Raw genomic sequence first — 20,688 nt, 5'->3', positions numbered from 1 at the left:
CAGGTTGTTGAAGAAATTAGTTTTTTTTTAATTTCTTTTAAATTTACATTACAATTAAATTAATGCCAGTTTGTTAATCAAGAAATAATTTCAGTGGCTCCTTGTTCTTGTTTCATTTTTTGTGCTTAATTTTAATTATTATTTTTTCTATGGATCATAATTGTTTTTAATTTCCACCAGGATGCAAGGATGTTTTGATGCCATCGAAAAGAAATACGTAAGTCACATTTGACCTTTATCAGTCAGAAGATTTGTAATGTACACATACGTTAGGGGAGATTTAAAAAAATAAATTGTAATTTCCACTTTTTTTTGTATCAGAGCAACTAATGCAGTCAAAATGTTGTTTTTTCTTCCTCACCAGCTTCGGACAGTCATTATATCTGTGAGTATTTTGCTAATACTTGAATGTGTGTTCTTGAATAATGACTCTTTGTATTAAAACCAGTTAGGGTCAGCCTGGAAAAGCGAGTGTATCTAACACATGAGCAACTAAATGTTGGAAGAGCTGTAATGTTTTAGATAATTTAGTCTTATATTCTATGCGGTACTGATGTTTGTCCATTTGGCCTTATTTTTTAGATTTATACCGACCCAGAGAACCCACAGGTAAATATCAGGTTATCTTTTTGCAATATTCACTGTTTAACAATTTGAAGGCTGCTCCAGTCTACAGTCTGCATGCCTAAGTATCTATGGGCAAGATACTGAACCCAAGGTTGCTGTCCCATGTGTTCATTGGGGTATGAATGTGTGTGACCGTTAGATGGAAAGAAACTGGTTGTAGAAAAAAGTTCTTGTATTATTGGGTGAATGAGGCACTTTGAGTAGAGTAGAAAAGTGATATATAAGAAGTGGTCCATTTTCCGTTTACTGTCTCCATAGTGATTACCTATAACATCTGGCATGTCGTCTTTTTCAGAAAGTGACCGAGTTTTACCACTTTAGGATCCAGTACTCTGCAGCAGGGGCACACATGGATTTTGAAAGGTGGGGTGTGTTTATGCTTACAGATTACACTCACGTATGAGAAATTAACTTGAGTTTCTGTTTTAATTGTTACCTAGTCAATCTTTGAATTTGCCTGTCTTTCTTCGGGCCAGAAGTTGCTTGAAAGTTGGAGAAAAGAAGTGAGGAGCTTAAAGAGTTTTATGTATGAGTAAAACTTAAACCCAAGGTGATATGTCTGTTATTGTGTCAATAAATCGAAGCCTTGAAAGAATGATTACTATATCATTGTATCAGCACTGGGCTACAACTGAATTTAAGGGTGGAGCTCTTAACATCTCTCCAACTGCATCATCTTTGAAATGTGACTTCAGAGTGACTGGCTTATGTTAGACCACCCCAAGAAACTATATACCCTTTACCTGCCAGTGTAATGATTGTCTGGCAGAGCAGCTGAAGTAGCGGGCCCTTTTATGCTCATTTTTCTTCTTGCTTGACTTTCTTGATCAGCAATAACAACATCAAAGTCTCATCAATGTCATGTGGAAACACCAGGAAAGCCATCATCCTGCTGGTGAGGAAGCTCTACACTGTGATGCAGTACCTGGGCCCTCTGCCAGAAAATGTCTACCTCAACATGAAGCTGGCTTACTATGACGATGGTAACACTCACATCAAAATTAATGATTAGCATTAATTATATAGAACCCACATTTTTTTAAGGCTTTGAACATTTTTATTATTATTTTTTTATTAATTCATTATACCAATCACAATAAAGACTCTTAAATCCAGTGTTTTAGGTGGTGCTGCTTGATGTCTCATATGTGCCCCAGCTTTGATCTTTTTTGGCAGTTATTCAACAATGGTGATGTGCTTTTCTGTTTTTTGAAAAGTAGACAAAAAGAGATGAAGGTCTGGGTTTAGATGATTCATACGCAGGAAAAACAGAAAATTTTTCAGTGTGTTGTTACGATTTGCATATTTTCCTCAAATGGTGTCCAAGTGAATATTAACATATTAACAACAGTTCATTAACTTTTTTGTTTTTTTTACTGCCACTAAGTTTCTACACATACTCACACATTATATATCTATTCAGCTAATGCAAGTATCTAATCACACAATAACATAGTGAGAAACCCAGCCCATGCGCCAGACAGCAGTTGAGAGTACCCAGCCCTCTTGGAGTCACTGGATGGGGTGCTGGAGAGTGCTCCATCCAGAAACTTCATTGTTTCGCAGAGAGACTGTAACACTCATATGGGCAATAACAATGTGACTTGGAAGAACTGCCTGCCCTGACTTTGAATGTGGCATGGTCATTGGTTCAAAACAGGCTGGTCTGCGTATTTGAAAAAGCTGCTGATTTTCCCTTTCACTGTTGCTTCACTCTGTGTTTGCTTTTTTATTTTCCAGTTACTCCTCAGGCATACCAACCACCCGGCTTTAGGGAGGCTGACTGTGACACTATGGAGTTTGAACAGGAACCTGTCAAACTGACCATGGGGGAGGTGGTCAGCCCCTACCATACCTTAAAGTTTGACATGGCAACAGAAAGACACAGGCTAGAGCAGGTTAATTGAGAGAACTGTAAGATAAAGGGATAGAAAGTGATAAAAGACATTAAAATGCATATAAAGGTTTTTGTCTTTCTTTTTCATGAGGTTTATGTTAAATGTGCAGCTTTTTCATATTAGCCCTTCTGAGAGCTCAATAAGGCATATTCTTTAATTATTCAGGTGGAGGAAAAGTGGGTCTTGAAGATAGATGAAGAAGATGCCATCACCCAGGTCAGTGGACAAATACTTGGTTTTTTTAGCCCATTAAGTGATTTATGTTGTTTACAGTATTATTTATCCTGCGTAATAGCACATTATCATTTTAGACACAATAGTCTTTACAATGGCCAAAAAAGCATTGCTAAATGTGTTTTATTTACATAACCCTGGTAAATCAACATGATGTGTATAACTCGTTGTCATTTTTATAGCAGATTTTACAAATTTTCCTGCTTTTTTTCCTCGAAAATGTGCTCTACATATTCATTTTATGTTAGAATGAAGTATGTTCTTGAGATCATTGTCCAATGCACTGAAGTAGTAGCTTCACTACTAACATACAAAGTGGGAAGTACCTAAATGATGCAAAAACCGGTGAGTCAGTGTCAGCATTTTGTCATTGTGGTAAGTTTTGACATTTTCCAGTCATGATGTTCAGTAAAGCTGTTGTAACCCCATAGAGTGAAGACCCTAAATGTGTGGAGGAGGCTCAAAAGGAGAACACAATCCTGGAGAACACTGGTAAAAATCTGTAAACATAAAACAGTCTAAAACAAAGCAATAACTGAAAGTCTCCCATCTTATTTTGTTAAACTTATTTTCAGGATGTCTCAGTTAATAAACTGAAAAATCTTAAACTGAAAGATGTAGAATAAATATTATTGCTAGACTCTGTTAGTAGTCTTGACTAAATATGATAATAATAACTCAAGCTGAACTAAAACAATCTTAAGGTATTTGTGTTTTATGAATTCTAGAGGTGCAGGTGAGCTGTCATGAGGAGATCAATACTTGTGAGGAAGTCACAGAGGTATGTGTGACTCACTGATGATGCTCAACACATTGTGAACAGGTGACATTTAAAAATATATGACGACTTGGCCGTTAAAATGCACTATATCTGTTACATATGCCTGTGGTTTGTAGCTTTGTTGTTGTTTGTTGCATCGACTCAAAATATAAAAGCCAAACCAAAGAAAAACTTCTTTTGAGAAGTTATAGGAGAAATTATAATATTTTGTATCTGAGCATTCTGAATATTGATATTCTAGCGTTTTTTGGGAGCTGAAACTAAAAAAGTGTTTCAAGAACTGTTTTGTAAAATTGACTGGTTAACTGATGTGGAGGTTTATGGCGAGGTGAGGCTTATCCCCTAATGTTTCCATGACAGATAGAAAAAATAAAAATAAAGATCTGGATTTGATTCCAAATGTTGATCTTGTAGCTGTTCATCGAAACTCTTACTATGAGGTCCAAAGAGATACAAGTTAAGGAAACCATTTATGAGACTCAATAAAAGGAATGAAACAGTTAATGCATTATTTTTGTGAATCCTTGAGTTAAAGCTGAAAGTCTGCACTATTTACAAAAAAACAGTGTTATTATCCAGAAATGTGGGGGGTTAACTTTGCCTTCAAGAGCGCTATAAATGCTAATACTAAAAAGTTAAGGACCTCTAATCTGTTCAAAACGCAAAAATGCTGACGGCAGCCGAGTGCCTCAAGTGTACTTAATAATCACTGGCTTTAAGGATCATCTCTCCTCTGTCAGATGGACACTCTGGTGAAGAAGACTTCTTATATGGAGGTGGGGACGAAAAGGACCAGGAGTGGAAGGATCATCAAGCCAACTATGGTCAGTCTAACATTTAAAACCTATTAGCTACAGGTCCTCGCCTCACTCTATTACAGCTTGACAACCCCCTCCACACTAAAACACTTTGTAACTGTGCAGAAATTGAAATTGTACTTATGAAACTCTCTAGAGTTTGTAACATTTTGAACAGTGGAAGACTAGTTGCCTTTTTTAAGGCAGCAATTACTATATTATCATGTAAACCTGATGTCTTAATCAGGCACATCTTTGAAATATATAATAGATATGGGCCCAATAAGGTCATCTCTGCTCATTTAGGATGTAATGGTCTTCAAGCACAAAAAGTAAGCACAAAATCAGGCATGAAAATGGTCATGTAGCTGCTTAAGTAGCATTGCTAACATCTTCTGTAATTCTGTAATAATGAAAACTCTTTTTATTATACAGACTTTTGTAGATTTTGCAAGGTTGGAAAAGTAAAGTGTGTTTCTCTACGTTTGTCAGCAGGAGACAAACCTAAGCATGCATGGGCAACAAACAGACTGTAGTTAAATAAATGAAAATAATTTGGTAGTTTATCCAAAACTACTACCTGTTGTCAAAAGAAATGTAAATGTGGGTGGAAACATGTCCTCACATGACCTATCACTCGGTTCGTAAAAACACGATTTGATTTGTTTGATAATACTGCAGTATTCGTGCATAACCAAGATGTGTTCTGCAGATTTAGGATTAATAAGTGGAAAATGCGTAGGAACCGTTTGTTCCACAGATGAGTCAACACTGGTCGCTTTGGTTTCTCAGAGTGGGATGGTGCCTGTCAGTAGACACATAAAGCCGTGCTTTACTAAATGTCAAATGCATGTTTCTTCTGCTGTTTTCAGGCTTCTCAGTTTCCCACCAGTCAGGAAACGCCGTCCACCGACTTGCCTACGAAGAAACGTAAGTTTAGCGAGCCTAAAGAACGCTACTGACATCACAGCCTACTGTTAATCCAGCAGTGATGTTTTTTCTTTTTTGAATTTCGATTTTGATCACAAGTTCCACAGTTTGATTTTTAGAACGTGTTACTGACTTTTTTTGGCGATGTTTCAGAAACATTTTGAGGTTGTGCCATTACTGTCCGATGGTTAGGTTTGTTGTTTGAATGACATAGTGATCTGAAATACATTGTTAAATGATGTTCATCAGTAATGTTGGAATACCTATGCCCAAAACAGTGTTTGTTACTTTTTAATGGTTGTTTGTTTTATTGTAACCATTATATATGCCCTATGTATAAATCAGTTTGCAAACTTTAATTAAATAGAAAGAGGGCATCAAAGTATAACCTGTGTTTTCAACTTGTTAGTGGAAAGGGGGACAAGGTACTACAAATTTGGCTGTAAATTATAAAAATGAGTTTTTACACATAGATATTTTTGCTGTATTTCTAAGTTTGTGCATTTATTTGCTCCATAGTGTAAGGGTTTATACATTTTCCACTGGAGTGACAGAGCTCCAGTTTAATGAAATATGCAGCACTACCTGCTGTGTCAATATCTTATGAATAAAATAGGGCATTTAAATTTTTTCAGATGATACATTTTTCATTATTAGGTGTCATAAAAACACTGTGGTCATTTCTTGATTTGGGAAAAGATGATGTACTCAACCACTAAAGCTTAAGCACTGAACACTTTCAACCCATCTCTGAAAGAATGTTTAAAAAAACCCTGCCTGCCTCTTGGAAAAACAAAACCTCAGTCTTTGAATAGACCCTGAAATGCCACCATTTGCATGCGAGGTGCCTTAAATGAAGCTGTTAAGTGAAAGTGGATTATATCTGTACACAGTGACCTTTGGGCCCAGATAAGGGCCCATCAGCAGCCTCCCGCCCTGCAAGCTGTGTGTTTTTAATCTATTGTTTTTCCCAGAGAGAGGGACATTTGCTGATAGACTGCCTTAACCCACTGCAGATCAATACTGCAGGAAGCCTTTGTGATGCATATCCAAGCAGCCTGCCCCCTCTCCCCACGTCTGCAGCAGGCCAGAGTGGAGAAAGAGAGACTCCATCAAATCAGCCCTCACTTCCTAACTCAGGCATTGTCTTGGTCGTCACATTTATTTCATAGTCTTTGTGTTTTATGGGCATTTCTGAAAACAGAGAAGCATAAAGCAGAATGGACTGGGAAATCCATGGTGGACAATACCCACTCACCGATGCGTTGGTGCTCTTTATGAGCTGTGAAATGAATCAGGGTTACCTAACCTCTCAGCCTGACTTTAGTGCCCTTTTCAGCATTTTTATTATTTTAACAGCAGGAGATTCTCTTGCTGTTGATAAGTGATGAAATGCCTTGACAACAAAGGCTTCTTTACAGGTGTTTTCATGTATTGTTGATAAACAGTATCTCAGTTATAGTAGAGATATTGTTACAAAGAAAAAATGCCTCAAGGCCTGGAAAATATAATGGCCTGACAAATAAAAATATTGAGAAATTATCTTCACTCAAAGGGGTTAACCTCTGGTGATTCAAGACTTTAATGCTTAGAGACGCAGACACTGTTCACATTTTTGTTAAAATTGTAAGAATGATATAAGGCCATGCTTTAAGGGTTGGTCAGTGTTCCTGTTAGGCACGTTCCAAATATCTAATGATAAAGGGTGGAAAAGAAATCTAAATTGCATTTTTACTTAGATATCAGATGAAACCATCAATCCTTCATTTGATCCTGGGACTCTACATCATTTCTGTACACACACGTCCCACAGAAATGAATTCTGAAATTAAATTCAGAGACACACGTCCAGTGGCCAGTGTTAACAGATCAATCACCTGGTCAAACAGCAGGAGGGGCCCACCGGATGGCTCTGCAAACCAATCACAAATGTGGGTTCGGATTGTCTAAGTCGATAGCTCTGGTCCATGGCTGCTTATGTACGGTCAAGGCAAGACACACTGACAGGCTGATGGACAGACAGCCGCAGTCCATCCCAGGGCTCCATATAGATTAAAGCCAGCTTCTGTGGGCCTATAGTGGCGTTGCAGTGATTGTGCCTGCAGGGCCTATAGGCCCCAAGGGGAGGCTGGGCTTTACAGCAATGGGGGAGGAGCACAGGATGGAGTGGACATCCAGCCCAGGGACCGTGACCCTTTTGACCTTGCCAGAAGGGCAGCAAATGTTTCCGAGCTGATTAGCGCTTCCCCAGCAGAGTGCCCTGCTCACAGTTAACCCCTTGGAATCAGATAGTTGGCAGAGATATTGGATGAAATCCAGAAAACATGTCATTCACGTATCTTCTGGAAAGCCACATAAAACAGTGAACCATATCTCAATGTATTCTTGATCACTATAATTAATGTTACTATTAATACTATTACTATTGCTTCGCAGTATTTTTTCTTTGCCTTATTTTACTGCCTTTCACCGATTCTCCTTGAAAATTTTGAACTTTGAATTTCCGAATTTGAAAGAGAGTTGCAAACAGGACTTTCCAGACAGTTTTATTGGTTAATATGATTAAAAATGTATCTTAATATATATTATTGAAATAATTCCTTCTGCATAATAAGTAGAAACTCACGTGCATTCTGCTAAAGCAAAGCAATTTTATAAAATGTAAGATAAAATGACATTAAAACAAATTAAAGAAACTGAAACAATTAAAAATGCAGATCACTTTGATTTTAAAGTGTTACAAATAGATATAAATAAGCAAATACTCAAAACAACTTTACAAGATGTAAAAAAAAAAAAACCAACAGCCTTAATTTAAAAATGTATTAGTGTTGCACATGTTTACATGAATCTCATGTTCATTCTCCCACAGTCTGAAGTAATTCAGTAAAAGGACGAGATGTCCTTTTCCTGTTTTCCTTATGTGTGGCAGAAGGGCAGCGTTGCTGGGTAAACACTGCCCTTCTGCCATAAATAAGATAAACATTACAGGTACAGTGCGGTGGAAAGGATCATCCAATAATAATTTAATCTGATAAATGATAGTATGTAACAACATTGAAAAAGTTTACATACATATAACCAGGTAACCATATAGACCAACAGTCTCACCATAAAAAGAGTGGACAAATTTAAAAGCAGGAATGATGTATGCTGAATGTCCACAAGGGGGTGATAAGTAGCCATGGACTCTGCTGTACGTATGAGGCCTACATAGATAACTCTGTGCCCTGTGTCTGAGCAGAAAAGCATCTTCTCTCTCATGCACGCCTTAATCAGCTCATGCAGTTTTGCTGCCACACTGTAGACAATTTAAAAAGCATGCGATCCTACTGAACAGCCAGCACAAGGCTATTCAACTTGTCTTTTGAGAGATACTGCAGTGGAGTCAACAGTATTGATCCAAATAAGGAATAATAAAAGGAGGGGAGGATGAGAGCAGGTGGTAGTGGGCCAGCAGATTCAGGGATTTAGTTGCACACCGTGTTTGTATGGTCAACGCTGCTGAGCAGCGAGGGGACCAGTACCTACTCGAAACAGATGCTCAAAGCAATGGGATGTGCCCCCATTGTGATCAGAGTGGACAGCTGAATTGTTTATCACCAAAGGGTCCTTTTCTTCAGTGGAAGACCCGTGCACAATGGAGCCCCCACCGTACTGACATACTGAGGATTTCTGCAGGGTGAAGCATAGAGGTGGGGGGTGAGTAGTTTGTGTGCATTGAGTAATAGGGGGTTTGTAGGGTGAGCCTCTGCCCGTATCCCCTTTTTTCTTTCACTGTGCTCAGATGGACCTCTCTGTGGCCCCCCATCTACTCCATAAAGCCCCCCTAAAGCTACCGCAGGGCAGGGGTTTAAATGTCACGCTTGGCCATCAGAGCGCCCAGCCCCCGGCTCGTGTCTCCTGGGGGAAGCACGCCAAGAGACAGGGTGAGGGAGAGAGGAAAGCTTAGGAGAGGGAGACACTTGCCCTTGCCCCATTGTCCATTATGATAGGCGTGAGCTGGTAACTGACTCCAAATCAAGTGTATCCTCTCACCACGTGCCCTAGCCGTGTCCTGCTTCTGCTCAAACACAAAGGCCCTCTGTGTTTTTATTTTTTCAGCCATCCATAGGTGAATAGCTGCTTTGGTCATGGTATGTCTGAACGAGCAGCTTAAAGGAGGCTGCAGAGTCTAAATTCAGCTGGCCAACGGACTGAATGATAAACACAGTTTGTCACCCCGAGATGCTCGAGATCCATCCACATTGCACTCTGGTGAGCTCTAACATAGCAAGAATCAATGCTAACTTTTTGCGTTCAGTCACACAAGAGGGACTTCAAAACGTTAAAGTGAGTGGAGGGGGTGTGGGGTGACAAAGTGTCAAGCTGAAATACAAGTACAGGACAAAATATACGAGCTGCTGGCCAACTTTATCCCGGCCCAAGGTCCTGGCCCATACCTTATACACACACAAGATTGAGTGTTTTATGTATCTATTTGTTCTAAATAGTGGCACACTTGACCTTGAGGCAAGATGTGTGTGGTTGCAGCTTGGCCCGGGAATCATCCCTCCTGTCAGAGACGGGAGGGAGTGACCTTGAACTGCCGAGGCACAGGCGTAGCTGAGTGCACAAACTCATTTAACTCCTGGGTTTGTTATCGACATGCTGTAATCGTTAACATTATGGATGATGAATAACTACTGACTGCCTTATACCTACGCAATATGTTGCCGTGCCATGCAGACTTGGACCAGCTAGGGGCCCACAGTGGCATTCGTGATGGTCAGGTGACTAAAGGCCCTCATCACTTAGAGGTGTTTTTCTACCCACTTACAGCGACAGCTCATCAGGAGAGCCAGCAAAGCACACCAAGGTGCTTAAGGACATAGATCACTTCTGCGCTTTACGCTTTTCTCTCATATATATGTATATATATATATATATATAATTATTTATTTATTTTTTAGCACACATACCCCGATGTGTACTCAGGAACACTTAACCTCTAGCATCGGCTGTTCAGGCATCTGCAGTGGATTTTTTTTTCTCTGAGTCTGTATTGATCGTTCTAAATGGTTGAATTTACTGTAGTTTCTGAAAAAACTCAGAAAACAGACAAAGAAATTATTATGGTCAACATTGCCACAGCTGGGGGCATGAATTTTACATTTTTAAGCAAGTTAATTAATGTAGAAGTCATTTGTGAAATGAGCACAGAATAAAAACACTATAGAACATTGAGTTCATTTTTTTTTTAGAGCTGGAGTGATAGCAGTGTGGTCTCTGATCACCAGATGTTCACAGGAACTAAAGTAAAAAACTAAAAGTTCCTTTGGGCATTCTTATTTGCATCTCCCCCGCATCTGATGAATTTATCTTAATTTTGAATTAGATTAAAAGATCAGCCAGACACAATTCTGAAGTAAGTCTGTCAGCATTTTAACCTGTTAACAAGCTATAAGGACAAAAAAAGCAGATGTCAATTTTAGGCGAGGATGCTCTACATTAAAACAGAATCTAAAATATTCTTTCAATAAAAATTCTAGAAGCAATCAATCAACAATAGTCTCTCGTAGTCTATCAATATGTCAATATGTTTGTTTAAAAAACAAAGAAGAAAACAAAAAATGATGGACAGAAAACCTTTTTCATTACTAGTTAAACAGATAAGGAAACTTCATGTACTTTATGGTAACACTGACTTGTAAATGCTTTGTTAATGTCGCATAAATTTTGTTTGTTAGCACACTGTGTCACATTTGCAACATAAAGATAGTATTGTATATGGTTATATTTTGTATCCTTACCTGAGCTCACCTTTTTCAGAAAAATAGACCCGTTCACTTAAAATCAGCAAGTGGAGCAAAACAAAAAATACATAAATAAAACAAAAAACCCAACAAAACAGCTGCTATTTCAATGAGAATAGAATCTTTTGTGTGTCACACATTATTCAGAACAACATATGTATTTGTCAAGCATTTTAAGAGGTAAATGTTGCTCTTTCTTGCATCACATACATATTGTGTAGTGCTCAAATGTCATGTGTTTGAGTAAGAATAATCTCATTTCAAGCCCTAATTATAATTGCAGGTTTGTTCTGGTACATTTCACAATAACTTTTATCAAAATTAAATAAAAAATGTACTACATGATGCAATACCTTGTGCAAAAAACATAAAATAAAATTGTGCTAAAAATTTCTGAAATTGTACTTGTCAAACTCACTGTACAGTGAAATACCAAATGCAAAACCAGGTCACTGCTGTCAGGCAGCTTTTCACAAGTTGCTCAGAAGTTTTCTGTGGCACTGAATGCACATTTCATATACAATAACTCAGTTTTAACACTAAGCCCTCAGTTTGACCACACACAATCTGCCAGAGGATACAAGAAAAAGTTTGGGATTGTTTCTTCTCTCTCTCTGTGGCCTTAGGAGTTTGACTTTTGCCCTGCCAGTGTTTTCCTGCTCTCCAGGCTTTGAGAGCTTTTCATCTCACCAAGGTGCAAGGGCAGCCACTTCTCTCCACTCCCAGCCCCTTCCCTCCCGTCCAACATGGACGTACACATGCGGATTTCCAATTCAGCTATAGTGTGAGATTAGCAGCTCCACCACCCCAAGGCTGGCTTAAGACTGGAGGGCAGACATCCAGCAGTGTTGGTGGGATGCATGCGGGGGAGCAGATCCCACAAGACTTGTTTGAGGCCACTGTGGATTCGATGGATGAATCCTCAAAACACTCATGTGGTTGTTTAGGCTGAGCTGTGTTCTGAAGTGTCAATTTGTTGTCAACTTGATGACCTCACATATAGCTAACTCTCCACTGCGTGGGGAAAAGACATTTAAAGATATGTTATGTTGAAGAAAGCTATTTGATCTGTGGGCTTTTTTTGTTTTCTTTACTACAAAAACCAATAAAGCTGCGTGATTTTTGTTTTTAATTATTGAGGTAATGAATTGATCCATATAACATGATCATGCATGCCGCCTTATTGTTGTATAGGCACAATGGTGCTGTAGGCGCTCTTTTTTTTTTAAACAAAATTTAACATATTTTCTGATATGTTTCTAATTGTGCCAGATGAACTGTAGCAAACCAGATCAGGAAACAAAACATGCGTAAAAGAATGGTAAAAGTTTTCAATAAATGCACACAAAGGTAGTAATTTTAATATACTTTTTTTTTGTTTATTGAACTTACCCTGCACCCTTAAGAACAAAATAGACCTTATTTATTTGACAGTATTACCATGACCTGCAATTGCACATTATTCTGAAATGCTTTTGGCAAAATTCAGCAGACTTACATGGAGATCTATATTAGTCAAAAAGTGATAGGACACCCAGGCCATTTGGCCACAAACCTCCTGCAAAACCCATCAGATGGAGCAGGCATCCGGTAGCAATAGCACCCATTACAACTGACCCGTAACATGTGGCCCAACTACAACTAAATTGTGGCTGAATTATTGATACAGTGGCGTCGGCCGCTTTGCAAGTGGGGGCATGAAAGGAAGCCAACATGGGAATGGTCTGCTAATTTTATATGGGAGCCTCAGGGCACATTCCTACCACTGAAGACCAAACATATTGACATATGTGTGTAGGGGGAGAGACTGTATATAAGTGCAACTTGGTTCGAAAGGAGAAAAATGGACAATATGACCCTCCATATAGGCTCAACCTCATCCACATGTATTAAGTCTTCAATTTTTTTTGTAAATATGGCTATAAAATGTGAAACTTTGAGAGGTGAAGTGGTGCATGAAAGGAGAACTTGACTGGTGGAGTAAAAATATATGCAATGTCCTTTACACTTTTGCTCTCCTGCTTTTCAGATTTCTTCCTAAACTCATTACATCTAAACTGCCTGTTTCACATTCATTTGTCAGTGTAATATCAATACTGTACTGAGAAATGGTGAGTTGAATGATGAGTGATGTATGGGATCATGTCATTTAGAAGGATGGGCCAAGGGGGGGTGTGGGCTGTTTGTAGCTAAGCCAAGGTGGTTGACCATCAGTGAGCTGACCGGCTAATTTCTCCAGAAGTGCCAAAAGCCTTTGTGTTCTCAGTGCACTTTTATTTCCACCTTTCTTGGAATTGTGATGACCGTGCCTCGGGGCGACAGAGACACCTTGAGGAGTGCCCACCTTTAAATTTACTGCTCCATGACTTCAACCATGACCCCTCGCTTGAGGGATCCCTCAGGCGAGATTTAAACGAGCTCCCCCAGGTCTGCAGAGGCTCCTCTATTCATCGTCACGTTTTTAAAGACATGAATTGGACCTCTCTGATGGTTGATAGTAAAACTTAATTTAAATGAAAAAAGATTTCAGTAAATTGAAATAAAAAACATGCGGGTAAATGCAGCATGACACGTATGTGAAAATAGTCTGCCAGAGAGAAGTAAAAGGTAGAATTTGAAGTGACTGTGACAGAAGGACAGGAGGAATGTTGAGGTTTTCTACAACTTTCTGTCTTTCTTGTTTGCTTGCTTATTTGTTTTGGTAGGAATTTTCAGTTTCCTTAATACAAATACAGCTCCACAGTATTTACATTTCATCAGACTCCAGGCATTTTTCTCTTGATTTGATTTTTTTTTCAACTCATCTTTCCTATTAAATATGATCGCTTACATTTTTACAATTCTGCCTCTCTCTCTCTCTCTATGCTGTTTTTTTGGGGGGGTTTTGCTATTATGGAGGGCGAATGGTGAGAAAACCATACAATATACAGGCTATTGATCCACGCCCATCACTGCAGAAAAAAAGTCGGTACAGGGGGTGGGGGAACGTAGGGGGACTGGACACAGCGATCGATAACCTACTCTATCAGCCGTTTCCATGGCAACCGGTCGAGCAAGGACAGAGGGTTGCCATGCATTTTGCACCTGTCTATTTCCTATACCTATCGTGATAATGAAAATGTCAGAAAAACGAATGCAAAGGTGACGAGGGGCTCCTGTCTGGTGTCAACTTTCACAATTAAAAAAATTACATAAAGGTTAAAAGCTTGCTGGAAATCAGTGGTGAAAAATGGCAGTGAGGATAGTGGTTCTGTGGAGATTTAGATGACCCTCCTTATGGGGGTTGAAGGACGCTCGAAGGCAAAGTAGGTTGCGGCATGTTGGGTACAAATCCAGGTTCCTTGTTCTGTGTTATTTTCAGAAGAAGACGTACAAATGACAGTTTGAAAATGGCAATTGTTTCCTGACACTGGAGACTTGGCCTCTTTTGTTGTTGACCCCAATTTGGAGGTCGAGCAGGCATGATCAATGTGGTGGTCATTAGCTCGCCATGAGCAACTGTAGACGCAACAGCAGAGAATTATGGCGTGGTAGATACTGAAAAGGACTGAGAAGTGAAGACAGGCAGGAGGGTGGGAGTGGTGCTGTGGCCAAGGTTAGCCCGAGCTTTCTTCAGATCAAAACCCAGCAGGCTGAGCCAGACAGACTGTCAGGAGAACTTGACACCCAGGCGATCACTGAGTCTCTGTCTTTCTGACCATCGCAGGCACTGAACTTCTAACCCCGATTGAACCACAGGCTCCAGAGCTATGGCGCTCAGATGGGTTAGCCCTTAGAGAAGGGAATAGATATCATGATCTAGGGCCCGTGTCGATCATATACTGTATTGATCGCCAATTGCAACTACTGCTGAAAATGCAGGATTGAGAAGGAGAGAGCAAGAGACAGAGTGGGAGGGAAGGCAATCAGCTGTGGCTTCTTGCTACGCTCAGTGCTCCTGTTTCTGGCTGTTGCGGTTGCTGACATTGCTGCATAGGAGGAGATGGTGGTTCCTGAGAGTGTTGTATGAAATGCATACGGCTCGTGCATTTCTTTGAAGACTGCCCTGTTTTACAAGTGTATTCTGGTATTTTCATTGAGGGAGAAGTCATGAATGACAAATCACAAACTGCTGCGGATTTGCTTGAATGACAGCATAGAGAAACTCGAGCGTGAGCACAGCATGCTGGTGTGTAGAAGGCAGCACTGCTGTGGACAACACAGCGGTTGTCCTCTAGCACCAGAGGCATTCTGTGTTTTGTGAGCTGTGACAGCGAACTATTGACAGGCACGTGGCTCAACACTGTTGTTCAGGGACCACTGGCTACTGAGCTGACCTTTGACACCCCATCCATGCGCTAGCCTTCATTGTTAGGGGTAGAGGAAGTGGGAGTAAAGGGGAAATAGATGACCCTTGGGCTCCAAATGTTTGGATCCTCCTTCCCCCACAGCTTCACCCCTCCCATCCCAACACTATCCATCCCTCCCCCTTGCCTTACCCCTCTTCCCCCACACACTCCACCTTATGCCGATCAATGACAGTTTCATGTGGCTTCTCTGGGCTTGCAGTGACGTGTGTCCTATTGATTTATCGACATTACTCCAGGCAAGCAAACCCAGAAGCCCCCTCTCTCAGTAGGCAGCCAGACTCCAACCCAGCAGAGGCGTACCTCCCTCTGCGCCGGGTGAGCCCGTGCCAAGTCATCCAACTGTACCAGTATCTGGAAGCAGCAGCGCATTAGTTGCAAACAACTGAACAGTATTCTAGTCTGACTGCATGTGTGCGTATGTCACTGAGAATGCTTTTAAGCATCACCCCTCCCTTTCCCAGTCTAGTTTCAGCCTGTCCCCCCTCTTCTCCTCTGCCCTCCATGAGACATGTAATAGGGACAATGAGTGAGACACCCTGGCACTCACAAATGCATTTACTGTCGCCTCCAATTTCCAGAGGCGACTATTCCACTTTTATGGTTAAAAGGTTCTTTTCTTTCGTCCGTGTCAATGTCATGCCTATGTGGTCATCATCCTTGTGGCTATTGCTCTCATCTCCCCTTTTTGCTGTCTTTTACTGAGGGGGGAGGCTCAGACCAGCCCACCCTTTTACACTCTTCCCCACCCCCCTGACTCTCCTGTGTCCAGTGTATTCAGGGAGGGGAGGGTAAGAGGGCATCTGGACACTCCCTGTGGCCTGGCTAGCCGGTGATGTGGGGGGTTTTCAGAGGGGAGGTGATCCAACACCATTAGGCTAGGACTGTGGCGATGGCAGCTGGCCCCAAAAAAAAGGAAGAGGAGGGGGGTCAGGGGCAGCTAAGAGATCAGTGACCTGGCCACAGTGTCCAGCTGGGGGGGTCATTTCACAGTCCACCTCCAGCCACGTGCTGGATGACCATCTGGGGATCTGGCAAACCCCACAACAGAGGTAGAATCATCTTCTTAGTTGCAGAGATGGACAACAACAAAAGTCAAGAAATCTGTCAGCCTAATCCGGAGTGAGGTGGGAGGGAGCACTGCAGCTGCCTGTTGTTGTTTAGTATTAAGTGTGCAGAACTACTTTTTAATGCAATAGGGTTGAATGTTTGCACTTCCAAGAACTTTAGTCTTTGCGAATAAATGCAAATAGATTATTTACTGCTTGAAGTGTTACTTGTTTTTCAATATATTTTTCTGATTTTCTTAACAAAGGAATTTCAGATATGAGTTATATCAGTATCACACATTTCCAGACACCACAAATAACTTGCATTGTCTAGCAAATAGTTTCCAAAAATTTTGTTTTTCATCCCAATAGAAACGAACAAAAAGCAGCAAAACTTCGCATCAAAATAGCTCCAACCATTCTACGTTTTGAAATTAATTATTCTTTCATTTGATGCGACATTCATGAGTTTACATTGTCAAAATTAGTAAAGATAACTATAGTTCAGATATCTTTGAGAAACGGGAGGTGTCACACAGGACCCCAGATGGACCACCGGATTCTCTTTTAGCTAAGCTGCTCAGTTTGATGACTCTGATCAGAGAGCAGCAGATGAGCACCGGTTTCTTGTCATTTCTAACCTGACCCCTCCTTCTTTGTCTCCACCCCTTCTGTCTTCTGCTTCCAAGCTCTGTCCTCCCCCATCTTTTCATCGTCTTCTCCTTCTCCCAGAGCCCTCTGTCTTCGAACTGTTTAAGGTGATCGAATTTTCCCCATCCTCCCAACGTGGTCAGAGGGGATCAAAGGTTGCTGACCCCAGTCTGATTGTAAAGATTTCAGTGAGGAAACTCCATCATAAATAGAAGTCCTGCTAAACAGATCTGACCTTCTAGATGTTTTTATGAGCTTAAAAAAATCACATTTTTTGATTTTAGTGGGGACCTTGTAATCCCTTTAACATTTATCATTGTTCTGCTAATGAAAGTGATCTTTGTGTTCATGTCTGATAGGCTTCTAATTAGATTCACATAGACCCATGTGGAAATGATCCAAAAGATGAGCCAAGGGAGTATTGGAGTGGTGGAGTTATTGCTCTCAGAAACACCAAAGTGCCACAATGTGCTGAAAGAAATTCATAAATGTGGTGGCGGAGTGGGGTGAGCTGCAACTGTGCACCAATGTAATCTTTGGTCAGCACTTCTTCACGGCCAATACCATGAAAGGAGAGAAATGCTCCTCTGAAATTTGATTAATTGCTGTCTCTCCGCCTCTCAATCCAAACATTGGTGGAAATGGAGGCCAGTTGACAGGACAGATACATCAGCCTCGGGACCTGCAAGCCCCTGGCAAGCAGAGGCATTTCTTATCCTGTAACAGGATATCCACGTACACTGAGGTGTGGAAAAGTGAGAACTGCATCGTCTTCATTTGGCCATAACAAGGGAGAGAGGGAGGAAGATTGTGAGGAGGGAAGGTATGGGGAGGAGGGGGGACAGCCAGCCAGCCAGGCAGGCAGGCAGCTCTCTAGGTTGGGCTGAGGCGTATCGATTGATTTCCCAATAGCCTCTGGTCCATGAGCAGCGAACTCTGGCCCCGGTTGCTAGGTGACCACACCATCCAAGATGGAGAGCAGGGTGATGAAGGGTGACAGCAGCTCTGAGGGTCAGTGGGGCCACTGGTCATTCTGCAGCCCCTCTGGGACACTCCGGACATGCAGATAATGCAATGAAATTGGACCTCAGCTTGCAGCGAAACTCGGGCAAAGCAGAAATATAGAAAAACAATATCAGAGCACAGTGTTGTTGTGTGGCATATTTGTTGTGCTCGGCTGTGATCGATGCTCGGTCAACATGTACTGTATCATTGCACGCACGTTGCCATATGTACGTTTATGACATACATTAAAACAGAGTACAATTGGAAAGCAGCTGTTAGATCAGTTTTTTATGAGGTTTCAGGTTTCACGTCACAGCATCTTCTGCAAAAATAGATTCCCTGAAAAATATTTATGGCACCCGTGTGATTTCAAAACGGCCGTTGACCATATATGAAAATATTGATTTGGAAAACAAAGGGCTATTCAGATAGTCATTGTCTAAAACATATTGCCTAAATTTGAAAATGGAGGTTATTGTCTTCTTGCAGTCACAGTAAAGGTACACCACAGTTCTCATTACAGAGCCAAAGCAATTTACTGAAATGTACAATTTACAAGCAGAAGAGGTCGAGAAATTTATTGTCATGGTTCTGCCAATATAAATATGCAGCACAGAGTTCCTTTTGTCCGGAGTGAAATTTTTTATCCATTGTCGTTGTAGGCTTAAATGCAGTTTATAATATAAAGTGCTTTTCCTTTCTGCAGACTGATTATAGGCGTGCAAGTAGAATGTTTTACAGCTTTTTATTCCAACTGTGGTTTATGATAAGACATCTTACATGAACATGTGTTTTTACTTATATAGTCTTCTGTTTTAAATAATCAGTCAGCGAAAGCTTCAATTTAAAAGCATTATAAATCTTCGTCAAATGCAGGCTACACACAAATGGCAAACAGTACAAAAGAAAAATACTGTAAACATGAACTGACCATAATCTATATCACATATTCCACAATGATACATGATACCGTAACGCTTTTCTACATATCGATTGTTCCACTGCGCGAGTGAAAAATGATATGGAGGTAAAAGAGAAGAAGAAGAAGCAGAAGTAGGAGGAGGAGGAAAAGAAGAAGCACGGGGGGTGGAGGGGTGGGGGGATAAACTGGGAGACAAATGTAAAAGGATCTACCTCACACTGTAAGCTTTGCACTGAGACAGAAGTTACCAGAAGGCAAAAAAGCAGCACAGAAGGGGGTGGGAGGTTTGTGTGTGTACTTGTGTGTGTGTCGGGGTGAGGGTCATGGGGAGAAACCCATTCAGTCAGCCCTGAAAGGCCACCTTGCATTCTTGCAGTTGCCTGTGTTGTTCCTGTATGAAGGATTTCCCTTCATCCTGTGCCATGCCTCTAATGTCCTCCTCAGAAGGAGCCTGAGTTTTTTCATGTCTGTTGGAGTTCCATATCCTGAGGAGGGAGGACTTATGTGTCTTTGTGTGCGCGCTTGTGTATTTTCCTTCCTGCTATCTATTAATAATATTGGGGAGAGAGACAGGGAGATAGAAGTGGATGTTTGCTTTGGTATAAGGCGAGATGTTTCTCTGTTTGCAGCCCTAAGCTGTGTGAGTATTCAGCTCTTAAATATTCCCTTCCCTTGTGATTTCAAACTATCTTGTGCCCTAAAGGGATGCATGGACCTCCCTGGCCAAATATCCACATACCTTTAACAGCAACTGGCAACTGACTTTTTTTTAAATGGGAGAATTTAGGGCTTGGTGGCTGGAGACAGAGTTAAAGATGAGAACAAATAGAACAGAGCAAAAGTACAGTGCTGGATATAAAGGAAGCCATTTATTAGGAGAGATTGGTACCTTAAAGCTTCAAAACTCAAAAACTGTAATAAGTGAAAAGCATGAAAAGTTCAATACAAGCTAAATGTTTTAAATTATCTGCCTAAAACCTTTTTTTTCTATTCCAATCTCGTCTTTGAGAAGCATTCAGTCCTACAGTTCAGTCCACCTGCCTACAGCTGTGAATGTTTTCCAAAGCATTTTTTTCCCCTTTCATCAGGAGAAAGTTACACACTCTCGTGTTTTGTCATGTAGATCACTGTAACTTTAATGTAACGATTGAATTGCTTTCAGTTTAGTCAACTTGATCAGAATGCTTGTACTGATTTTAAAATGACGATGCTTGTTTGTATGGCGTGTATTTGGGAGTTCATGCCAGGTTTCATGGTGAAAAATCAGAACAGCTGCTCTTTCAGAATTGATTGACATAACAGGTCTTTTGACTTTACCTCCAAATTGCTGATACGTGATCAGGGCTTTTTCTTATTAAAAGAACAACTTTGCTTGGTGCATGTATAACCAGCCTTTAAAAAAATTATGATATGCATGACCATTTTCTCATCCACCATCACTCTGTACGCTCCAAAAGCATATGTCTGAAGAGTTAATTTACAGGTGGAAGAATAGTGTTTGATAGCACCGAGTGTGGGGCTTGGGGTGCGGCTGAGTGCATGTTATGTGTGTTTATAGCAGTGCAGCTCAACTTTACTGTCTGAGTTAGTTTGTTTAAGGATCAGGCAAAAGGGCTATGACTCTAAAAGTCACTGCTTTGAGCTGACCCTCTA

General features: G+C 40.8%; 1 protein-coding gene across 4 annotated transcripts in view; it reads left to right on the top strand.

The window, feature by feature from the left end:
• hormad1 (HORMA domain containing 1) overlaps positions 1–20,688 on the top strand; it is a 32,877-nt gene that overhangs the window by 3,139 nt on the left and 9,050 nt on the right. Inside the window, exons 5-16 of one of the 4 annotated variants that reach the window (XM_085292507.1) lie at positions 181–217; positions 365–385; positions 583–609; positions 923–990; positions 1,459–1,610; positions 2,368–2,525; positions 2,691–2,741; positions 3,191–3,251; positions 3,488–3,540; positions 4,281–4,364; positions 5,210–5,267; positions 11,689–12,194. In XM_085292507.1, the coding sequence (XP_085148633.1) occupies positions 181–217; positions 365–385; positions 583–609; positions 923–990; positions 1,459–1,610; positions 2,368–2,525; positions 2,691–2,741; positions 3,191–3,251; positions 3,488–3,540; positions 4,281–4,364; positions 5,210–5,267; positions 11,689–11,696 (778 nt within the window). In that variant the 3' untranslated portion in view covers positions 11,697–12,194. Of the gene's footprint in view, positions 1–180; positions 218–364; positions 386–582; positions 610–922; positions 991–1,458; positions 1,611–2,367; positions 2,526–2,690; positions 2,742–3,190; positions 3,252–3,487; positions 3,541–4,280; positions 4,365–5,209; positions 5,915–6,241; positions 6,289–11,688; positions 12,195–20,688 lie in introns of those variants that run through there. The other 3 variants (XM_085292506.1, XM_085292504.1, XM_085292505.1) reach the window with 3 other exon arrangements.

Source organism: Mchenga conophoros, linkage group LG11 (assembly GCF_057382185.1).
Source record: "Mchenga conophoros isolate Kocher_MC1m ecotype Shallow Benthic linkage group LG11, M_conophoros_male_GT1.1, whole genome shotgun sequence".
In the NCBI taxonomy this organism is placed as follows: domain Eukaryota; kingdom Metazoa; phylum Chordata; class Actinopteri; order Cichliformes; family Cichlidae; genus Mchenga; species Mchenga conophoros.
This window is presented reverse-complemented; position numbering and strand designations above follow the sequence as displayed.